This window comes from Podarcis muralis, chromosome 13 (assembly GCF_964188315.1).
Source record: "Podarcis muralis chromosome 13, rPodMur119.hap1.1, whole genome shotgun sequence".
Lineage (NCBI taxonomy): Eukaryota > Metazoa > Chordata > Lepidosauria > Squamata > Lacertidae > Podarcis > Podarcis muralis.
In genome coordinates this window covers 45,254,398-45,274,677 of record NC_135667.1, presented here as the reverse complement: position 1 = coordinate 45,274,677, position 20,280 = coordinate 45,254,398, and the positions used below count along the sequence as shown (strand labels likewise).

Below are 20,280 nucleotides of genomic sequence, written 5' to 3'. Positions count from 1 at the left end.
AAAGAGAATTATCAAATAAAAACTCAATTTTCCACAAGAAACGAGGCATTACTTGGAGACAGCACTGAACTTCCACCTTTGAGGCTACTTTTTGTTTTTGCCGGATAGGTTCCTGCTCAATCAAAGTATATAAAACCCCTAGATTCTGCATTTCTTCATATGGGCAGCTGGGGAAACAAAAACGACGCCGAAAGAACCCGCAAGCTCCCATTCCAGACACCCGAGATGCGACTCTACATTTTCCACGTCTACTGCTTTTCTCCCGATCTGGCTGCTGCTAAACCGTCCCCTCGCACAGGCTGAAATTTTTGCCGGAGAGGCGGGCTTAGGAAAAGAGCGACACCTCTCCTCGCTAATGGCCAACTTTCATCGTGGCCAGTACGGGGCGGGGAAAGAAATCTCATTGGGCCGCGGGGCTTGGAATGGAGGAGGGTGTTTGAGCGAGCCGACGCTTACGGGAAGCCAATGAGGAGCGAGCAGCCGGCGGAGTGGCGTCGCGGGCAGCCAACGAGAGCCCGGAGTTTGAATCGACCCCCGATGGAGGAGCGGGGTGGGGGCGGCTTCGCCGTAGTCGTTTGTGTGAGGTGAAGAACGACGGTCGGCGGGGGGAGGTCGCTGGTTGCCGTGAGGGGCTGACGGAGCGAGCCTCGCCCGCCATGTCGCTGCACGGGAAGCGCAAGGAGATCTACAAGTACGAGGCGCCATGGACCGTCTACGCCATGAACTGGAGCGTCAGGCCCGACAAGCGCTTCAGGCTGGCGCTCGGCAGCTTCGTGGAGGAATACAACAACAAGGTGGGCGGCTGAGGGGGGTCCGGCGGGCGAGGAGGCCTCGTCAGCCCGGGGGTGGTCGGGGGTTCGGGGCCGCCTCGGGCCTTCGCGCCTCAGTCGGACCCCGGCGGCCCTTCCCTGCTCCGCCGCAGGCTTGCGAAGAGGCCAAGAGCCGCCTGGGGCAGTTGCCCGGCCTCCCTCGCAGGCTTGGCCGCGCTCTCCGTTGCCAAGCGCCGGCTGAGGTAACTCAGGAGGGGGTTTGGTTGTCCCCCGAAGGTGTTGCGCGGCGGAGCAGCACCTGCGCGCCTTCTGCTTCACCTGCAGATGTTTCGAGGAAGGTATAGGGCGGCCTTGGGGTCCCCGAAGTTATTGGGGATGGGGGGGGGGGGAGTTGGGCCTCAGGGTCCCTTCTGGCTCTGCTCTTCCAGTGCAGGCATAAGCAAACTCAGCCCTCCAGATGTTTTGGGACTACAGCTCCCATCATCCCTAGCTAACAGGACCAGTGGTCAGGGATGATGGGAGTTGTAGTCTCAAAACTGTAGCTCAAGAGCACAGAACCCTAGAACAGGCATAGGCAAACTCGGCGCTCCAGCTGTTTTGAGACTACAACTCCTATCACCCCTACCTAACAGGATCAGTGGTCAGGGATGATGGGAATTGTAGTCCCAAAACAGCTGGAGGGCCGAGTTTGCCCATGCCTGTTCTAGGGTTCTCTGTTCTTGAGCTACAGTTCCCCCCCCCCCATCCCTGACTACTGGCCATGCTGGCTAAAGAGAGCGAAAGTTGCAGCCCAGCAGCATCGAGGGACACCAAGGTTCATAGATATAATTCATAGGAGCGTTGGAAAGGGGCCCTGTGAGGGTCATCTAGTCCCACCCCTGAATTGCAGCAATATGCAGCTGTCCTGTAGGGGATCGAACCTGCAAACTCCATGCACACTCTAACCCACTGTGAAAGGCTTGGTGTAGGGACTCTGACCATTTGGGGAGGTGGGTGGATTTGGGGGCGGGGAAGAGAATAGGCTAGGCCACCTGCATCTCAATAGTGGTAGAAGTTGGCTATTTTATTTTTGCCCTCGGGGAGAAAAAGCCCAAGGCAGGTATGGACACTCCCGAATTATTGTTGTTTATTGAATTTGTCGGAGGGGGCACTTTATCTTGCTCAAAGCAACTTTGTTGTTGTTTAGTCGTGTCCGACTCTTCGTGACCCCATGGACCAGAGCACGCCAGGCACTTCTGTCTTCCACTGCCTCCCGCAGTTGGGTCAAACTCATGCTGGTAGCTTCGAGAAAGCAACTTACACCCCCCCCCCCCCAAAAAAAAAGGACCAAAAAACCAGCAACAACCCTTTCCACAGAGATACATTACAACCAAGGGGGGAATTAATATGTTTAAAACATCCCACCCCCTTCTTACAGTTAAAGGCGAAATGTCTGGTTATAGAGGAAAGCTTTTGCCTGACACCTAAGGATAGGTAATGAATATGCCAGGGAGAGCATTCCATAAGTGGGGAGCCACTGCAGAAAAGGCCCGTTCTCATGTTTCCACCCTTTTGGCCTCTCATGGAGGAGGCACACAAAGAAGGGCCTCAGATGATGACCGTATGTTCCCTGTAGGTTCATACAGGGCGAGGTGGTCCTTGTAGCAGAGTATGAAAGGTTGGGCATCTGTGGCCCTCCAGATATTTCTGAACTGCAACTCTGAATCATCCTTGACCATGCAGGCTGGGGCTGATGAGACTTGTAGTCTAATAACTTCTAGAGGCCATCAGTTCTCTTCCCTGAGCTTAATGTTATAGTTTGTTTGATAGCTTGCTTGAAATATTTTTTCTTATAGGTCCAACTTGTTGGGTTGGATGAGGAAAGCTCTGAGTTCATTTGCCGGAATACCTTTGATCACCCATATCCTACTACCAAGCTCATGTGGATCCCAGATACCAAAGGGGTATATCCAGACCTTTTGGCAACAAGTGGTGACTACTTGCGTGTCTGGAGAGTAAGTTGACTTGTTTTTAGAAGGTGTTTTCCTGGGGCTAGGATAACCAGTGGGCCCTGAGAATGTTGTGTGAGTAGTCTGACCAACTGCTATAAGTAGTAGACAAACATAGTACTTGGTATGCGTTGTTCTATTTGTAAATGTTTATTAAGAACTTCTAAATTCAGTGTTCTACAACTGGAGCTGTAGTCTACTCTAATGTATTATGTAGATGGGCAGAAAATAAATTGGGATCTAGTGGTAAATTGCTGGGTGATTTGCTGTAGATTGGCAAAAGTGTCTGACTCAGTTGTTTTAAAAATAGCAAAGCCCATGAGACTTTCTCTTCTCTTTGCCCGATCCTACCCCAGACCTAAATTAGACTGCTGGAATTAAGAAAACTGAGGAGGGAAGCCTTATTGTAGTATTTTATGTGAAAAGATTGTAAGCTTATTTCTGGTACTACAAACCAATTCATGGGAATATGCTTGAAGACAGACTATTGCTTAATTCTAAATTTATATCTGCCCCCTGGCTACAATTTTTCACCTACCTGTCATTGGTGAACTTTGCTATTACTAAAAACAACAACACCCAAAGTAGCTTCCACAAGCTTAGTCTTCCCACTCCTTGTGTATGGAAAATGAAAAATAAAGCTCTATTCCTGCTGACTTAATTATAATTGACAATCATGATAACACATCTGTTGGTTTCCTTGACCTTGAAAGCATGACGTTTGACATTGTTCTTGTTATGTTTGCCATGTTTTATGAGATATAGAACTTTAAAACAATGCCATATGATCTTGCATTGCCAGTGTGTTGCATGAGTTATAAATTGTCCCAACAATGAAAATTTTCGCATATAGCCGTGGTATTTATCACACTTAGAAGGAATGGGAGCTGACTGTAGTTCAGAACAAAACAGTAACTAGGCTTCCCTTTTAGGTTTAATGTTCTGTAGCCAAGAAGTAGGTCTTGGTCAGACCTTATTTGATTTACACGTGTCTTAACGAAAATAATAGAATCCATGATTTGAACATAATGCAGAACCTATTTAAATCGCAATGAATAGCTGCACTGTCTCTTCACTTGCACTTTTGCTGCAGTGAAATACTATGAAGATTTGGAATGATGACCAATACTTGTAATTTTTGTGCAGGTGGGTGAAACAGAGACCAGGCTAGAGTGTTTGCTGAACAACAACAAGAATTCTGATTTCTGTGCTCCATTGACATCCTTTGACTGGAATGAAGTGGATCCTTATCTGCTGGGTAAGACTGAAATGCTTAATTTGGCAGAGCTTTGGTAGTAAAATGGATAACATTGCCAGACAGAATTTAGTTTGGGTAATGGCTGTTGGTGGATCTCTTTTTCAGGAAGCTCATTTTGATAGGGGCCTTGAAGGTAAATAAAGGTTTCCACAGAAGCATTCCTTCCTGATATAAGTGTTTTTAATCTAACGAAGATAGTTTGGGATTACGGTATATGCCAAAGTTTTTGAAAGGCTGTTGTCGAGTTAAAGTCTACATCAGATAAGTTTTAATATTAGTTGAATTGGCCAGGAATTGTCTTTGCTATTGTGCAGATGATCTAAGCTGTCAATCTAACACTTTTAATGGTACATTTATAAACCAAAAGTCTAGAAGCATCCACCTGTTAGGGCCTAACAGGTTAGGCTTTCTATATGAATTATGTTGTCCAAGAGACAGGCTTCTGTGTTGGCCTACTTTGTATTTAATGGCTATCCCATACTTCCCTAAAGAGACTTTTCAGTGGTGTTGCTCCAGTTGTCGAATGCCCTGTCCAGAGAGGCTCTCTTAGTACCTGTTCAGTGGTCTCTTCACCGCCAGGCGAAGACCCTTAAAAAATTATTCTCCCAGTGTTCTAGCATTCTTTGGATCTTTTACACAGCCGTTATCCCTTGGTGATTTTATTCATATTGTACTGTTTTATGGGCTTAACCTTTATAGTAAGCCACACAGGGAATTTCAGTTATTGGGCAGTATAATTAGTAACTTTAATAAATGCACTTCCCAGTTACGTAAAGAGTTGGGCAGAGCAATCAAAACCCTCAATTCACTGTACTGGAAGGGATTTGGGGCAAGTGGTTGTGTGTCTCCCCCATCCCACAGGTCTAACCCTTTCCAGTACCCACAGCCTCTGTTAGCAAAGGAACACCATTGCAAAGGAGTGCTGCAACATGCCTTTGTCAAAATGGCTGGTGGAAGCTATCATTGGCAGTATTTCCACTGGAGGGAACTTCCAGGGTGGGGTCTACACACAGGCAACACTGGATCTCAAGCTGGCCCTGCTGCTGGCACGTAACAGAAGTGAGCCCAATCCAGGCCTCTTTACTGTAGCAGAGAGCTGGCACAATGATGGGGCTTTTCCCCCCCTCTCCTCCCCCATTGAAATATTCGTTGAAACCAAGAAAACTAATTAACACTTGAAAAATGACTGAAGATTACACCTGTATCTTAAAAGGGAATATATTAACTATATCAAACACATCCAGTTAGTTTGCTTTATGTATAAAAGGAGAACGAAGAAGGCAAGTCATCTTTTAGGTCAAGCATTATGAATAGCATAAGGTGTTGTGTATTGTTGTTTATTCATTGCACCAAAGAAGAGTTGTTAACATTGGTGTTTTTCCTCCCCACCCCAGGTACCTCTAGTATTGACACAACTTGCACTATCTGGGGTTTGGAGACTGGCCAGGTCTTGGGAAGAGTGAATTTGGTGTCGGGCCATGTCAAGACCCAGTTGATTGCCCATGATAAAGAGGTGATGGTGCACTTTTTCTCTTGGTTTCTCCATTTTGGGATTTCAGACTTGTGCAATTAGTAAAAAATTGTTCCAGTTTATAAAATGGGAATAGTGGCTTACCTGGCAAGTGAGTGTATTTGTGTCTGTGTGTATGCTATTAGTTCTCCAGAACCAAATTCTTCTTTTTCCCTCAAAGTACAGTGGTACCTCGAGTTACAAATGCTTCAGGTTACAAACTCCACTAACCTGGAGGAGTTACTTCAAGTTGAGTACTTTGCCCCAGGATGAGAACGGAAATCGTGTGCCGATGGCACAGCGGCAGCAGGAGGCCCCATTAGCGAAAGCACACCTCTAGTTAAAAATAGTTTCAGGTTAAGAACGGACCTCCGGAACGAATTAAGTTTGTAACTAGAGGTACCACTGTAATTCAGCTGTTCAGGGGGATGTATACAAAAAAATTAAATATTTTGCATAAGAAGTAGACAAAGCTCACTTTCACAGGGAGAGGGGTGGCAGTGCCCTAGCTTCTGATTGTGTGCTCAGCCCCTTTTTTATCTACTTTTAGGGATTTCTATGACATGGCTGCTGTACATCTGGGTTTGCATGATAAAACTTTGTTCGGCGTGAAGCAAAAATCTTGGTATTAGAGGCAATATTGTATTTTGTCATTTTTCTCTGCCTTTGGTGTATGAGCAGGTCTATGATATTGCATTCAGCCGTGCAGGAGGTGGGAGAGACATGTTTGCTTCTGTTGGTGCTGATGGCTCAGTGAGAATGTTTGATCTGCGGCACCTGGAACATAGTACAATTATATATGAGGATCCTCAACACCATCCTTTGCTTCGCCTTTGCTGGAATAAACAGGACCCGAATTATCTTGCAACAATGGCAATGGATGGCATGGAGGTGAGCCAGTGTTCTGTGAGGGTGGCAAGTACACTTCTTGGATTTGCTCTTGGATGGTATTGACACTCAACGCTACTTAGACTCTTGGTCTTGATAGGCACGTTTTCTGGATACCTGTATAAAGCCATAGGGCATTTTTGTTTCTGGGATTCCTTGCAGCCTTGGCACACAGTGGCATGGAGGAAAGCAGTCAGACACGTGTCCTTATGTTAAAAAGGAGATAGCAGCCATACTGAGATGCTGGTAGCTACCATGAACAGCTTGAGGTCTAGAAGAAGTAATGATCCCCATGTTGACATGTCAGTATGAGATATTCTGTTTTTGGCCACACAATTCTTTTGTAGGGTTGACAGGCTGACTTAGCTAAAGTAATGGGGCATAGTGTCCTGAGCAGGTACACTGCAGAAACAGGAGTCTGTATTTGATAAAGCTTTTGTGTTAGTTTCTCAATTATTTTAAAGTTCTAATATGTGAACTGGACATAACAATACATAAAATGCTGATTGATAATCTCAGTGCCCCTTTGTAACATGTGGCTCATCAGGCACTAATACTATATATATATTTCTCTCACTATTAGAGGAGGTATAAAAACATTGTATTCATTTGCAATGAAAAGGGTATACTTGACAAGATAGGGGTACAGCACATATGTATTGTGCTCTGAAAATAGTATAGTAAGTAATGAAATACCATTTATAAAAAGTCTCTGTGGCTTCATCAGAGGCAGTATAAAACTTCACTATTCTTTGTATTTGTTTTCTCCACTAAGGTGGTGATTTTAGATGTCAGAGTTCCTTGTACACCTGTTGCCAGACTGAACAACCACAGAGCATGTGTCAATGGCATTGCTTGGGCACCACACTCTTCTTGTCATATCTGCACAGCTGGTAAGGATGAATGATTCTTGTCACCCCTTCTTTTCATATGGGTGTTTCAAGTTCCCTTCAAAGTATGTGTATGAACTTAAAATAGTAATCTGCTTTGTTTGGTTGGCGTTTGTGCTCTTCTCTAATTCAGAGTATCTTGTTAATATACTTTGTCTTGACCATTACAGCTACTTTTTATGAATAATTTTCGTGAAAAGTAAAGTCCATTATACTCAGGCTTACTTCAAGCTATGGGAGCTTTAAAGCAACCCTAAAATGTAAGTGGTAGGAAAAAAATATTATGAAGAAAGTTAATCCACTTGCTTTCATTTAATTAAAAAAAACACCATATTGGGTACCAGCCATATGTTGCAAATGCTTTCAAATATGGAAGGAGTGGCGTATATGACTCTTCTTGCTCTGAATCTACTAATGAATATAAATCCTTATGCAGCAAAAAGATTAGCAAATTTCTAGGTTTTGAAGCATTTCCATAAGGAAAGGTGTAAGAATTTCTGGATTTTTTAAAAAACCCTTTTTGATTACTTTCCCTTAGCAGTTCAGTCTTACTGTCCATTACAAGAATTAACAAAAAATATTAGATAACAGATGGTCCGCATTTGAGAAAATGATATATGTAAAATGTGTCAGGAGTCAAAACCCAATCATAGATAAAAGTCAAATTATACTCTTTAAACTTTTGTTTATGTGGTTTTGTGTCCATTTCATTCCTGAGTACATGGACCACTGAATATTTGTGCGAAAGGTGGTTTCTTTTACCTCTGATTCTACATTTCATCTTTGTTAGCGGATGACCATCAAGCACTTATCTGGGATATCCAGCAAATGCCTCGTGCCATTGAGGATCCAATCCTGGCCTACACAGCAGAAGGCGAAATCAACAATGTACAGTGGGCATCAACTCAGCCGGACTGGATAGCAATCTGTTACAACAACTGCCTGGAAATCTTGAGAGTGTAAAAACAGTTGGGCACTGAGGGGGAAAAATGGAACTGGATGGTGGTCTTTGCTCTCCTATAAATTTTTAAGAACAAAACTCCATCTAGAAAGTGCCACTGGCTATTCTAGGAAGACTCTGAACTGGCATTGATGGGTAAATGTTGCTGTCGTCTCCCTCTTTCCCCACCCCACCCTCACCCTGTGACTTAAATGCAGGGATATGCTGAGCCTTTCAGACCCTCTGGGAATTTATTATTACTTTCAATTAAAGTTATGTATATATGTCAGCCATTTGTGTTGAGTATTTGTATTGAATGAGTAATGACACCAACTGGCAGAATGACACCCTAGCAGAAATAATATGTTGCTGCTGCAGATGCCTAAAAACTGTTCAGAGTTATAGTAATGGGATGTGAAGTTAACTTTCTGTTAAGTAAATTTTCACACATATCTTCTCTACCCCTTCCCCTGCCCATGGCAAGTCAAATTTCTCTTGATACTAGTGCTGAATCTTGTAAGGTCTCTGTAACTAAAAGTCCATTACTATTAAAAATGTTCTTCAACTATAAGGGAGCAGTCGCAGTCACAAAGCCTAGCTGGCTCTTGCAGAAACTTCCTGAAGCGAAGCTTTAACTTTGTGAACCACTGGTTATTAGATTTGCTTCTCTCTCTCTCTCCTCTGTATGACAAAGGCCTCTAAAATAAAACTGTATACAGTGTTGATGCCAACATAGCATCTAGTTGGATAAGTACAGTTCCTAGCTTTGCACTGTGTGTGTTGCCTACCCCTCACAAAAATGTAAGGACTTCAGCCACAGGTGATCTTACTCGACTCCAAGAGGCAACAAGCATTTTCCTAGGAATAGTGTTGCTTCCCACCTTCTAAGAGCAGCTTTTATCCTAGCACTATCCAGAAAAATGCAAAAATCCTTCTTAAGGTAGTGTGGAAAACGTGATGTTTCAGGAGCAGTGACAGGATAACAGCTGGCTCTTGCAGAAACTTTCTGGAATGAAGCTTTAACTTGTATATGATGTTAATATGGGACGGCATTGTTTTTCTTGGAACATTACTATGACTAGACATGTGTAATTCATTATGAAATACACAAGCTTCTCTTTTACATAGCTATGGTGGGATGTTGCCTCTTATTCCCATATCAAGGCACACTGAGGCTTATGGTAGGTCTTCTCTGACACATTAAAAAAGAATGTATTTGTGATTGTTTCCACCCCCTTCTCAGAAGCTCTTGTAGGCTGGCCAAGCTGGCTCCTGCAGAATTCAGAGAGGAGCCCCCAAATGGTGTATCAAACCATTTTTCCACAGTTACATGAGGCACTGGAGGAGGGGAAGTGTGTTGAGAAGACTTTCAGATGTTAACCACCAGTGATGTACATAATGAAATGTGACAAACCTATTGGTTATTTGTTTTATAGTACTTGAGTACATTAGTGGGGAAATGTGGTAACTGGTGTATAAATGTCTTTGTTTCAACAGTACTGGTTGTTCTTGCCCGAAGACGAACATGAAGTATGAGAGAGAATTAAATGCCTGACTTTCTCATCTTTTCTCCTCTTCCCTCCCTCAGCCGACTTAACTAGCTAGTACATAGAAAGTAGATTCTTGTGGTGGTAGTTTTTTTTTAGTCCCATGGAAATCAAGGGACTAGATTAAATCCAAATGTTAATTTTAATCTGTTAATAGGAGTTGGACAGTACTGGTTAAAGGCACTTGACCATGGGCTGCATAGCACTGGTCCTAAGGCACTTCAAACATGGGCACATGGGAGACTTAAGGATGTGCTCAGTAAAGAAACAGGTCTGTAATTCACTATCAGAGTGATGCTGGGAGGGGCTGGGTTATTGGTTATGTGATGGAGTATGAACTCGTGGTATCTGTTTTTTGAAAGGAACAAAGATGTTTTTAGTGTACAGAATATGAATATGAGCTGAATTTTTTTACTAATCAATACTAAACGGTAAGATGTTAGCTTATGTACTGTACTCCCCAGTGTGATTTCCGAAAGATGTCAACTTTGTAGCATGACTGTATAAAGTTCCAGACTCATTTTTGCTTTCTTTTGTTCTTTTCAAATAAGCAATAGCACTGACTCTACTTGTGTTATTTTCTTTCTCCCACCCCACTCTATAGAGTGTTACATATATATATTCTTACCCAATGTTATTGGGGAAAGTTGTTACTGAACTAGAGTTAATCTTACCTTATGTGGCGGACAATAGCTAACTTGTTGCAATATTTCCAGTTGATTTTTATGGAGAAATTATAATGAGATGGACTTATCTTGATCTTTGAACACCTGCTTTCTGGAATTATATTAAACACTGTAAAAATTTAAGACAAGTTTTTTAAACGGTTTGAAGTAGAATGCTGGAATTTTAAAGATACTGAACTTCCTTTCTCTGTATACTTTTGTTTGTTCCATTCCTAGTTTTTGTGTGTATTCTGCCTTTCTTACGTTTTAATAAAATGGAACATTTCTAAAATGCATGGTGATGTAAGGGGGAAGGCATGAATAAAACCCAGACAGTTCTTTTTATCTTGTTAAATATTCACTTAACGAGAGAATAGTCTTAAAAATGTATTTTTCCATGGTTCTAGAAATATGAAAGTGTGCCATTTATAAAATAATCCATCATACAAGTCTATAAATGAAACTGGCCAGAAGCCTTTATTTTGGGGGGAAAAAATCTAGCCTTACAAATGAATGCTAATGTGCAGGAATTGCATTTTCTGTTCCTGTCTTGCAACGACACATTGCTAGACAAGAAAGAGGCTTATAAGGGTTGTTTATGGTGTGACCCCCAGTAGAAGCCATTCTGAACTTCCCGTCAACTTGAAATGCTGATGTAGAAAGGAGCAGGATCATTGGATAAATATGTTTGTGTGAGGTTAGAAAACAAGGTCTCTTTGGCATTGTTAAAAACTTTTAAAAACACACCGGAAAGGTACTAGTAAGTTTATTATCATTCAGGTAGTATACAGTATTACATCTCTTGCACACCCAAAAGAAGTCCTACAGCAATTTACAGTACCTTAAAAGGCAAAGACACAATATGCAATGGGAAGTTCATTAAAACAATACAAAAACAGAGTAAAAAATGGTAATAATAATAATAAAAAAGACACAAATGAAATATCCACCAGCTTCCAGCATGAGGATGAGCAAATGATCTGGAGAATAAAGGCTTTGCTGTCACTGAAAAGATGGCAAAGTTGGTAACATGAAAACATTCCATAAATGCTATCAGTTAACTGCTGGATCTTAAAATAACAAACTGTTCTACAAGAGTCTTATAAAAGCTAAAAGCTTTTGAAGAAATGTATAATAGGAGTTTACCTATTTAGGAATAAGCCTTACTGAATTCAATAGGGCTGACGATGAGTTGGCGTGGTTAGGATTGCAAGGTAACTAGTTCTACCAAATAGATTAATAATAATAATTTGTTAGTCGCTGGGTCTTGCCCAAGGCAACCCAAAACAACTCACAAACCAAACTTAACAAACTGGTTGCATTTGTATAGGGTGTGGAGGCCTCACTATGAATTTTATTGGTGGTGACGGGAGCTGCACCTTCAAATATGTACTGATCTTCACTGGCTTAGCGGCCCCCCTAAGTAAAACGATAGAAATTCTTAACTAACTGACCAATCACATCGGTTCTGCCCTCCCCCAACAAAAGCCCTGTCCCCTCCAACCAAGTCCTGCCCTCCCCACCCCCAACAAAAATCCTGGCTAGGCTGCTCTTGTAGGAGTTCACGAGGATAAATGCCCCTTTCGAGACTTGGGACCAGACTGCCCACGTGCGTTTGGGAGGGTGAAAGAGGTGGGTGGGGCGCAAAGGAAATAGCCTGATTGGCCGAGATCTTCCTCCTATTACCCGCTTCTCTCGTTACAATTGACAGTTGCGGCAGAGGCTCCGCCTTACTCCGCGAATGCGCACGCGCGCTTCCTGCCTTCTCTGAGGGACGGGAAAAAAAAAACGTTTCGGGGGTGGGCGGTTTTGTGAGTGCGCGCGCGCGTGTGTTTCAAGCCAAGGCAGCGCGCATGCGCGAGCGGTTACGAGGCTTTGCCTCAGAACCTCCGCGCCGAGAGGGGAGTCTTTGCGTCGCCGAAGGAAGAAGTCGAACAGACCGACGGAAGGCGGGCGCGGGAGGAGGAGGAGGAGGAGCCGCTGCCTGCCCGTCCGCCCGCGGCCTTCGGAAGGACTTGGCCGAAGTGGGCACCTGAGGCCCAAGCCTTGGAATGAGGCGGCGGAGGCGGAGGCGGAGGCGGCTGCTGTGAGGGGAGGAAAAGGAAGCGGCGCGGCGCGGAGGGGAAAGACGGAGCGAAGGAAGAGCGGGCGGCGGGGGGCGACCGGCTGACGGCGCCCACTTCCCCAGAGGCGCTTCCCCCGCCCCCTCCCCAACCGGCCGCCAAGATGGGTGAGGGAACTCGGCCGGTGGCCGTTGTGAGGGGAGCTGCGGGCGTCAGGCCGACGACGTATTGACGTCAGGGCGGCGTTGGGGGGGGGGGGAGTCGTCAAGGAAGCCCTGATGGAGGGGGCTGCCTTTAATAGGGATGGGGGGGGGCTGCTGAGGGATGTAAGGGGTTAAATATGCTTCGCTGAGGGTGCGCGCGCTTTCCTGTTGAGGAGGGGGAGGTAATACCGTGGGAGGAAGTCGGTCAAACTCGAGAAATAATAATAATAGTAATAATAATAATAATAATTTATTATTTATACCCCGCCCATCTGGCTGGGCTTCCCCAGCCACTCTGGGCGGCTTCCGACAAAACACTAAAATGCAATAACCCATTAAACATTAAAAGCTTCCCTAAACAGGGCTGCCTTCAGATGTCTTCTAAAAGTTTGGTAGTTATTTTTCTCTTTGACATCTGGTGGGAGGGCGTTCCACAGGGTGGGTGCCACTACCAAGAAGGCCCTCTGCCTGGTTCCCTGTAACTTGGCTTCTCGTAGCGAGGGAACCGCCAGAAGGACCTCGGCGCTGGACCTCAGTGTCCGGGCAGAACGATGGAGGTGGAGACGCTCCTTCAGGTATACAGGTCCGAGGCCATTTAGGGCTTTAAAGGTCAGCACCAACTCTTTGAATTGTGCTCGGAAACGTACTGGAAGCCAGTGTAGGTCTTTCAAGACCGGTGTTACGTGGTCTCGGTGGCTGCTTCCAGTAACCAGTCTAGCTGCCGCATTCTGGATCAGTTGTAGTTCCCGGGTCACCTTCAAAGGTAGCCCCACATAGAGCGTATTGCAGTAGTCCAAGTGAGAGATAACTAGAGCCTGCGTACCAGTCTGCGGGCAGCTAGGGTCTCAGCCTGCGTACCAGGTGGAGCTGATAAACAGCTGCCCTGGACACAGAATTGACCTGCGCCTCCATGGACAGCTGTGAGTCCAGAATGACTTCCAGGCTGCGCACCTGGTCCTTCAGGGGCACAGTTACCCCATTCAGGACCAGGGAGTCCTCTACACCCGCCCATCTCCTGTCCCCCCAAAACAGTACTTCTGTCTTGTCAGGATTCAACCTCAATCTGTTAGCCGCCATCCATCATCTCTAGATGAGTAGCATCATCTCCAGAGTAGCAAGAAGGACGGGCACAGTTTGTTTGGTTTTCCCTGGTGGGAGGGGGGGATCGTAGAGTGGGAAGCGATCCCCGAGGGTCCTCTAGTCCAACCCCCTTGCAAAGCAGGCATCCTGCCTGCAGCCTGCAGCCTTCCCTGAGTGGGCTCGAACCACCAACCTTACAGCCAGAGGCACTGATCTTATATTTAGCACTGCTATTTGGCAGGGTCTGGTTGTGTTAATGGCCACATGATAACTGTCGCCAGAACAGTGGGGGACGGGACCTGTGGCTCTTGTCGATGCTGGAGGGCAACAGGTGATCTCCATCCTTGAACTAGCTTAACTTTTGGTTTGCAAGCACCCGTTGTTGAAATGCTTTGAGGAGTGAATCACAGGCAAAGTATAATAGTGTTCTCTTTTCTCTGTCCTGGCAAGGATTGGGTAGCTTAGTATGTCTTGTTATGTTTTTGCTGTTTTATTTATTTATTCATTATTTCACTTTATTTGTTTCGTAAAATCTACACACCACTTGATTGTAAGGAGAAGGAACCTCAAGGAGATGAAACAATAAAATTGAGAAAAATCTAGACAGTACTTTTAAAATGTTGGTAGCTCAGTAGGTCTTGAGTTCTGCAGGGGTTGAGGATGTGCTGTTCATTTGTTAAAGGAGTTGCCTAAGGCATACAACATTTTCAGTCAGATTAGATTGGGGTGGCTTGCAGGATGGATGAAACTTGAATTTTGGTCTTGCAAAAATCATGTATGTATTAACCTCCCTATGCTACAGTTTGAAACACACTAAATGTGTTTGTGTGAATGAGAGAGAGGAGATTGTGTTTGAACAAATACTCCAAAGGCTCTAGTCCACTTTGTTCACATTTTAGGTGAAGTTGTATATGATTAAAGGAGGTAATAGCACAAAAGTTATTTATTTTAGGCTGGAAGTGTTATACTTTTAAATGAGATACTCCTCAGAGGTTGGCATAATGTAATTTGTTGTGGTTCGTGTGAATTAGCTGAATTCTGAGCTTTGGCTGTTTTGCGTACTACCTGTCCTGAAAATATTAAAATATGCAAACTGAATCTCTTGGCTAATGCTACAGTGACCCAAAAGTGGGATGCACTCTGAACCTAAAGAGGAATGAACTGGTGGGAGTTATGTGCCATGGGAGAGTGACACATGCTCTCTGTTTTAAAATCTAGGAAACCTTCAGAAAATCAGTTCTTTGTGATATGAGGAAGCATGCATTTTCCAACAAAGTTGGCATTGCCCTAAAATTACTTCATCAGGTATAATACAAGGTGTTTGTTCAGATTCAGCCACAGGTTATAGATGACACCACCACTACTTGAAAAATATATTGAAGATAATAAATCATGTAGTGTTGGTCCTGTGCCTTTTAGCTGGGCATAGAAATGGATCCACTCACTGATAAGAAGTGTGTAGAAAAGTGGAAGCTCACCTAAAATACAGTATGAAGAGGACTTACCATGCTTTTTAGTGTGTGAGTAAATCTGTAAGCAAGTACTTATGTCAACTGAAGGGATTTTAAAATCTACAGTGAAAATGCCTTCAATATGGAAAACCTGAATTAAGATCATTCAGAGCTCCTATGATGACACCTGGTTATATTGGTGCCTTGATCATTTGGAGCTTGCATGTTGGGCTTTCCTCTCGCAAACATTCAACTAATGCCAAATTTTGTGTCTGCACAGTTGGAGACAAAAACCTGATCTAGGTTATGGATGTAGTTACATTTTCATAGCTGTTAGGTGGTTTTGCAATATTTTAATTTAAGAGGCTTTTTGTTCAGTTCATAAACTGTGTGGTCTTGTAGGTACTACTTAGTCTTTCTGTTAATCATCTTAAATAAAACAATAAATAATTAAGGATGCAAGGGGGGGCCTTGCTAAATTGAGACCAAAGGTTCATTCTACCTCCCATAGAGTGCAACAGAACTTCAGTTAGTTGGTAAATTTATATCCTGCCCTTCAAAAAAAGTGCAGGGCAGCTTACAAAACTCCAGACTAATGTAACAGCATACAAAATTATAGCGGGGGGGGGGGACGGGACAGTAGAGAAGAAGTAGAAAACCAGATCAAATTGCAAGCTGAAGTGTGTATGTGTGTTAAAAAACAACAAATGGGAAGATAAAGGGCTTCAGTTGGTTCACCTGTTGTGCCTGTTCCTGGACAGGTATAGCCTAGCCCAGGGGTCAGCAAACTTTTTCAGCAGGGGGCCAGTCCTCTGTCCCTCAGACCTTGTGGGGGGGCAGACTATATTTTTTTGGAGGGGGGGGATGAACCAATTCCTATGCCCCATAAATAACCTACAGATGCATTTTAAATAAAAGCACACATTCTACTCATGTAAAAAACACCAGGCAGGCCCCACAAACAACTCAGAGATGCATTTTAAATAAAAGGACACATTCTACTCATGTAAAAACACGCTGATTCCTGGACCGTCTGCGGCCCAGATTTAGAAAGCGATTAGGCCGGATCTGGGCCCTGGGCCTTAGTTTGCCTACCCATGGCCTAGCCACAGTGATCTGGTAACTTCATGCTTGATGTATATTACAAGGTGAATCTATGTATATTTACTTAGAAATGAGCACCATTGAGTTTATTCTCAAGTATTGGAATCAAAATATGGAGTTGGAAACTGTTAGAAGTTAGGCTGTGTTCTATAATTGGAATAATGCGGTTTTCTCCCATTCATGCTCCCCCTTTGAACAGAGAGAGACTTTTACTCAGTTTTTTTTATTAAAGAACAACAACCCCAACATAAAACCTTCTGGGTTTATGGAAGGGGTAATCAACTCTGACAGGCCATATGCATTTTTTATGTTGACAGATTTTGGATTTTTGCACTGTGGGCTGTATACAACAAAGCTGGTCAGTTAGTACAAAGATTCCCACCTTTGCAACAGGACTTTTCTACCCGTGCACTGTTGGGGGGGGGTTCCCCTCTAGAGCAAATTTGGAGGGGATGCAAGGAGAGTAAGTCCTTGCACTAATGAGATAACTTCGTTGGATACAACCATATCTATTAATAAGAAAGTGGCATCTGTATATTATAATTGAATGTTGTATCGGATCATTTCTCATGCATGCTGTTGAATGAGGAAACAAATAATCATTCTGAGTTCTTTATGAAGAAGCCTAGATGCCAAAAATCTGGTTTCATTATGAATTCCAGTTAAAAGTAAATAAAACCCAGTTTAGCTTTTCTCAACCCCAAATGATTGATATGATTGAGAGTTCAGTGACCCCGTTTGGGGGGGGGGAATGACTTGGAAGAAGATGGTAGAAAGTGACTTTTTAGGCCAATCTCCTCTCCAACAGCCTATTAGCCCCTTATAAAGAAAATCTTTAATAAAAACAATTTAACAAAACCTTTCCTGAGGACTGTGGTATCCTCCTGAATTTTATGGGCTGTTGCATAGTGTTGAAGAAGGAAAGAGGATCACCTAAAATTGGTGGGAGGCACCTTCCATGAACAGAGTACCCAAGAACGTTATTTGGTCATTGACAATGCTATAATAGCAAAAAAAGAGTAATAAAAAAAGCTTAAATAATACAACACATGGTTGGAGTACTCATTCATGCAAGTAAAACACATCAGTGTTCCAATAATAAAGTTGCTGAAATAGAAAGATATTTCCATGGCAACCATTTGGCTTATCTTCGCTGAAGAAAGCAGGAGGTCCAAACTAATTTTCCCCAAAGGTGACTAATGTTCAAAAGACTACAACCTAATTCCAATATATAATTTTTTTATTTAACTATTTGTGAAGAAAATCATGATAAAATAGATGGAAACCTCTCAGCCCAACTATTCAACATTGGCCTGGAGAGAAATGTAGAAAATACGCTCAGTACGCAGGACTTATTTCTACAGCCTTAAGTAGACAAACTGCATTGCCAGTGCTGAAATTTAGAAATAACTTTTAGATCTTGAAAAAAATACCTACAAACATAGTTAAATTACAGGAAGTAAAGTGAGTCAAGCACTAAATTGTATTTTCTTGCCTGTTAACAACTCTAAAGACAAAGTTACTTGTCTAGCTATGACAGGCGTCAATTTTTTTATTTCAACAGCTGAGTTTCCTCTTTCAACATTTCAGTCATTTTCAGGGATTTCCATGATATCATTTCTTTATAAACTACTTGCAGCCTTGTACTTGGTGTTGCTTTGAAATTATAAGAAAACAAAACATCAGTGGAATTTAAAAACAGTGCAGTTTGAAAGTTTCAGTCCACCATTTTGATTCAGAATGGTGCCAAACATAGATGAAAACCTGCTTCTTGATCTCAGAAACCATCTTAAGGATATCTTATAAGGTCCAAAAGCATAGTAGATAAACAACTTTCCAAAATATATAGTAGATCTGGCTATCTTCCATTTTAGACTGAGTTGTTGAATCCATTAACATTAAGATAAACGATATTATGCTATATTCACAAAAATTAGCAAACAGGATTTTTAATTACCTTTATTAGCTTTACAGTTCATCCTATAATTGATTTAGATTTATAATTCTTCCAAGATCCAAAGGTAGATTCCAGTATTTCTCAGTTTTCCTCTAATGTCTCACCCTCCTTCAGTATTACATTTTTAACAGTCTATTTCTGCCAGTAAATTGAAACTTAGTGCACTTTCTGTAATGGCTTAAATGTTTAAAAACATAGTATACATTGCAAGGTCAGAAGCATTTATTTCCATGGGTAAAGCCAAGTTTGGAAACATGGGTTTGAGAATGTCATTCTTTATTACATAAAAGGGGTCAGCAGCACCTCAAATGCATTCCTTTTTCTGCAAGAGAGAAATTTAACTTTCCACTACAGTGTTGAGATTCAGGTCACAATCATAAGCACACTGACTGCAAAATAAGTTCCTAGAGATTTACTTCTGAGTAAATACTAAGGATTGTGCAGTTACTCATCTACTTTTCCAATCTGTCTTTTTAACTTACAGTCTACAGTAATACCTCTGGTTACGAACCATCCTCCTTGCGAGCACTTCGGGTAACGAGCTCTGCTAACCCAGAAATAGGTGCTCCTGGAAGCAAACTTTGCCCCAGGATGTGAGTGGAAGTTGCACGCCGGAGGCCCGGGCCTCATGTTAAGCATGGTTTCAGGATAAGAACGGACCTCAGGAACGAATTAAGTTTGTAACCGGAGGTACCACTATATAAAGATTAGTCTATTACAGTGTTTCCCAACCTTTTTTGGGCAAAGGCACACTTCTTTCATGAAAAAAATCTCGAGGCACACCACCATTAGAAAATGTTAAAAAATTTAACTCTGTGCCTATATTGACTATATAAAAAGTACAGTGGTGCCTCGCAAGACGAAATTAATTCGTTCCGCAAGTCTCTTCGTCTTGCGAGTTTTTCGTCTTGCGATGCACGGTTTCCCATAGGAATGCATTGAAAATCAATTAATGCGTTCCTAGGGAAACCGCCTTCAGACCAGGTCCGGGGACAGTCTGTCCCCCGACCTCTTCTGAAGGCTGGGGGGGGGGGGGACAAGGGCTTTTCTTCCCACTGCCAGCCTTCAGAAGGCTGTTCTGAAGGCTGGCGGTGGGAAGAAAAGCCCTTCTTCCCACCTCCCGCCCCGCAAGCTCCGGGGACAGGAGGGCTTTGCTGCCGACCGCCAGCATTTTAAAAGCCCCTGCTGTCCCGGGGCGATTTTAAAATGCTGGCGGGCGGGAGCGAAGTCTCCGCTCCCCCGAGGAGATTTTAAAATGCTGGGGGTCGGCAGCGAACGCTTCGCTCCCGCCCGCCAGCATTTTAAGATCGCCCGGGGCAGCGGAGAAGTCTCCGCTGTCCCGGGAAGGCAGGCGGGGGGAGCAAAGACTTTTGCCCCCGCCTGCCTTCAGAAGAGGTCCAGGACCTCGTTCCGATGCCCGGCGGCGGGGTGCGAGGTTCCCGCCCCACCGCCCGGCATTGGGGCATCGTTCCGATGCTGGGCGGCGGGGGGAGAGGTTCCCGCCCCACCGCCCGGCATCGGGGCATCGTTCCGATGCCCGGCGGCGGGGGGAGAGGTTCCCGCCCCACCGCCCGGCATCGGGGCATCGTTCCGATGCCCGGCGGCTGGGTGCGAGGTTCCCGCCCCACCGCCCCGCTTCGGAGCAGCGCTCTGAAGCGGGGCGGCTGGGACAGGTGTTCCCGCCCCACCGCCCCGCTTCGGAGCAGCGTTCCGAAGCGGGGCGGTGGGGCAGGAACCTCGCACCCCGCCCCGCTTCTTAGCACCGGGAGAAGCGATCTCCCCGCAGCCCCTTGCTTCAAAAGAGGTCCGGGGGCAGCGGGGAAGAAGCGCTGCGCTTCCCGCTGCCCCCGGACCTCTTTTGAAGCAAGGGGCTGCGGGGAGATCGCTTCTCCCCGCAAAGCCTTGCTTCAAAAGAGGTCCGGGGGCAGCGCGAAGCGCTTCCCGCTGTCCCCGGACCTCTTTTGAA

At 44.2% G+C, this 20,280-nt stretch overlaps 2 protein-coding genes across 2 annotated transcripts in view; both read left to right on the top strand.

The window, feature by feature from the left end:
* The first annotated feature begins 530 nt into the window (after positions 1 to 530).
* On the top strand, positions 531 to 10,748 carry DCAF7 (DDB1 and CUL4 associated factor 7). Its single transcript, XM_028702175.2, has 7 exons — positions 531 to 794; positions 2,606 to 2,764; positions 3,905 to 4,016; positions 5,411 to 5,529; positions 6,208 to 6,417; positions 7,190 to 7,307; positions 8,095 to 10,748. The coding sequence occupies exons 1-7, from the start codon at positions 657 to 659 to the stop codon at positions 8,265 to 8,267; spliced, it is 1,029 nt and encodes a 342-aa protein (XP_028558008.1). The 5' UTR covers positions 531 to 656; the 3' UTR covers positions 8,268 to 10,748.
* A 1,557-nt stretch (positions 10,749 to 12,305) lies between these two features.
* Positions 12,306 to 20,280, top strand: part of MAP3K3 (mitogen-activated protein kinase kinase kinase 3) — a 39,610-nt gene continuing 31,635 nt past the window's right edge. Inside the window, exon 1 of the mRNA XM_028702174.2 lies at positions 12,306 to 12,686. Coding sequence (XP_028558007.1) covers positions 12,683 to 12,686 — 4 coding nt within the window. The 5' untranslated portion in view covers positions 12,306 to 12,682. The remainder of the gene's footprint in view (positions 12,687 to 20,280) is intronic.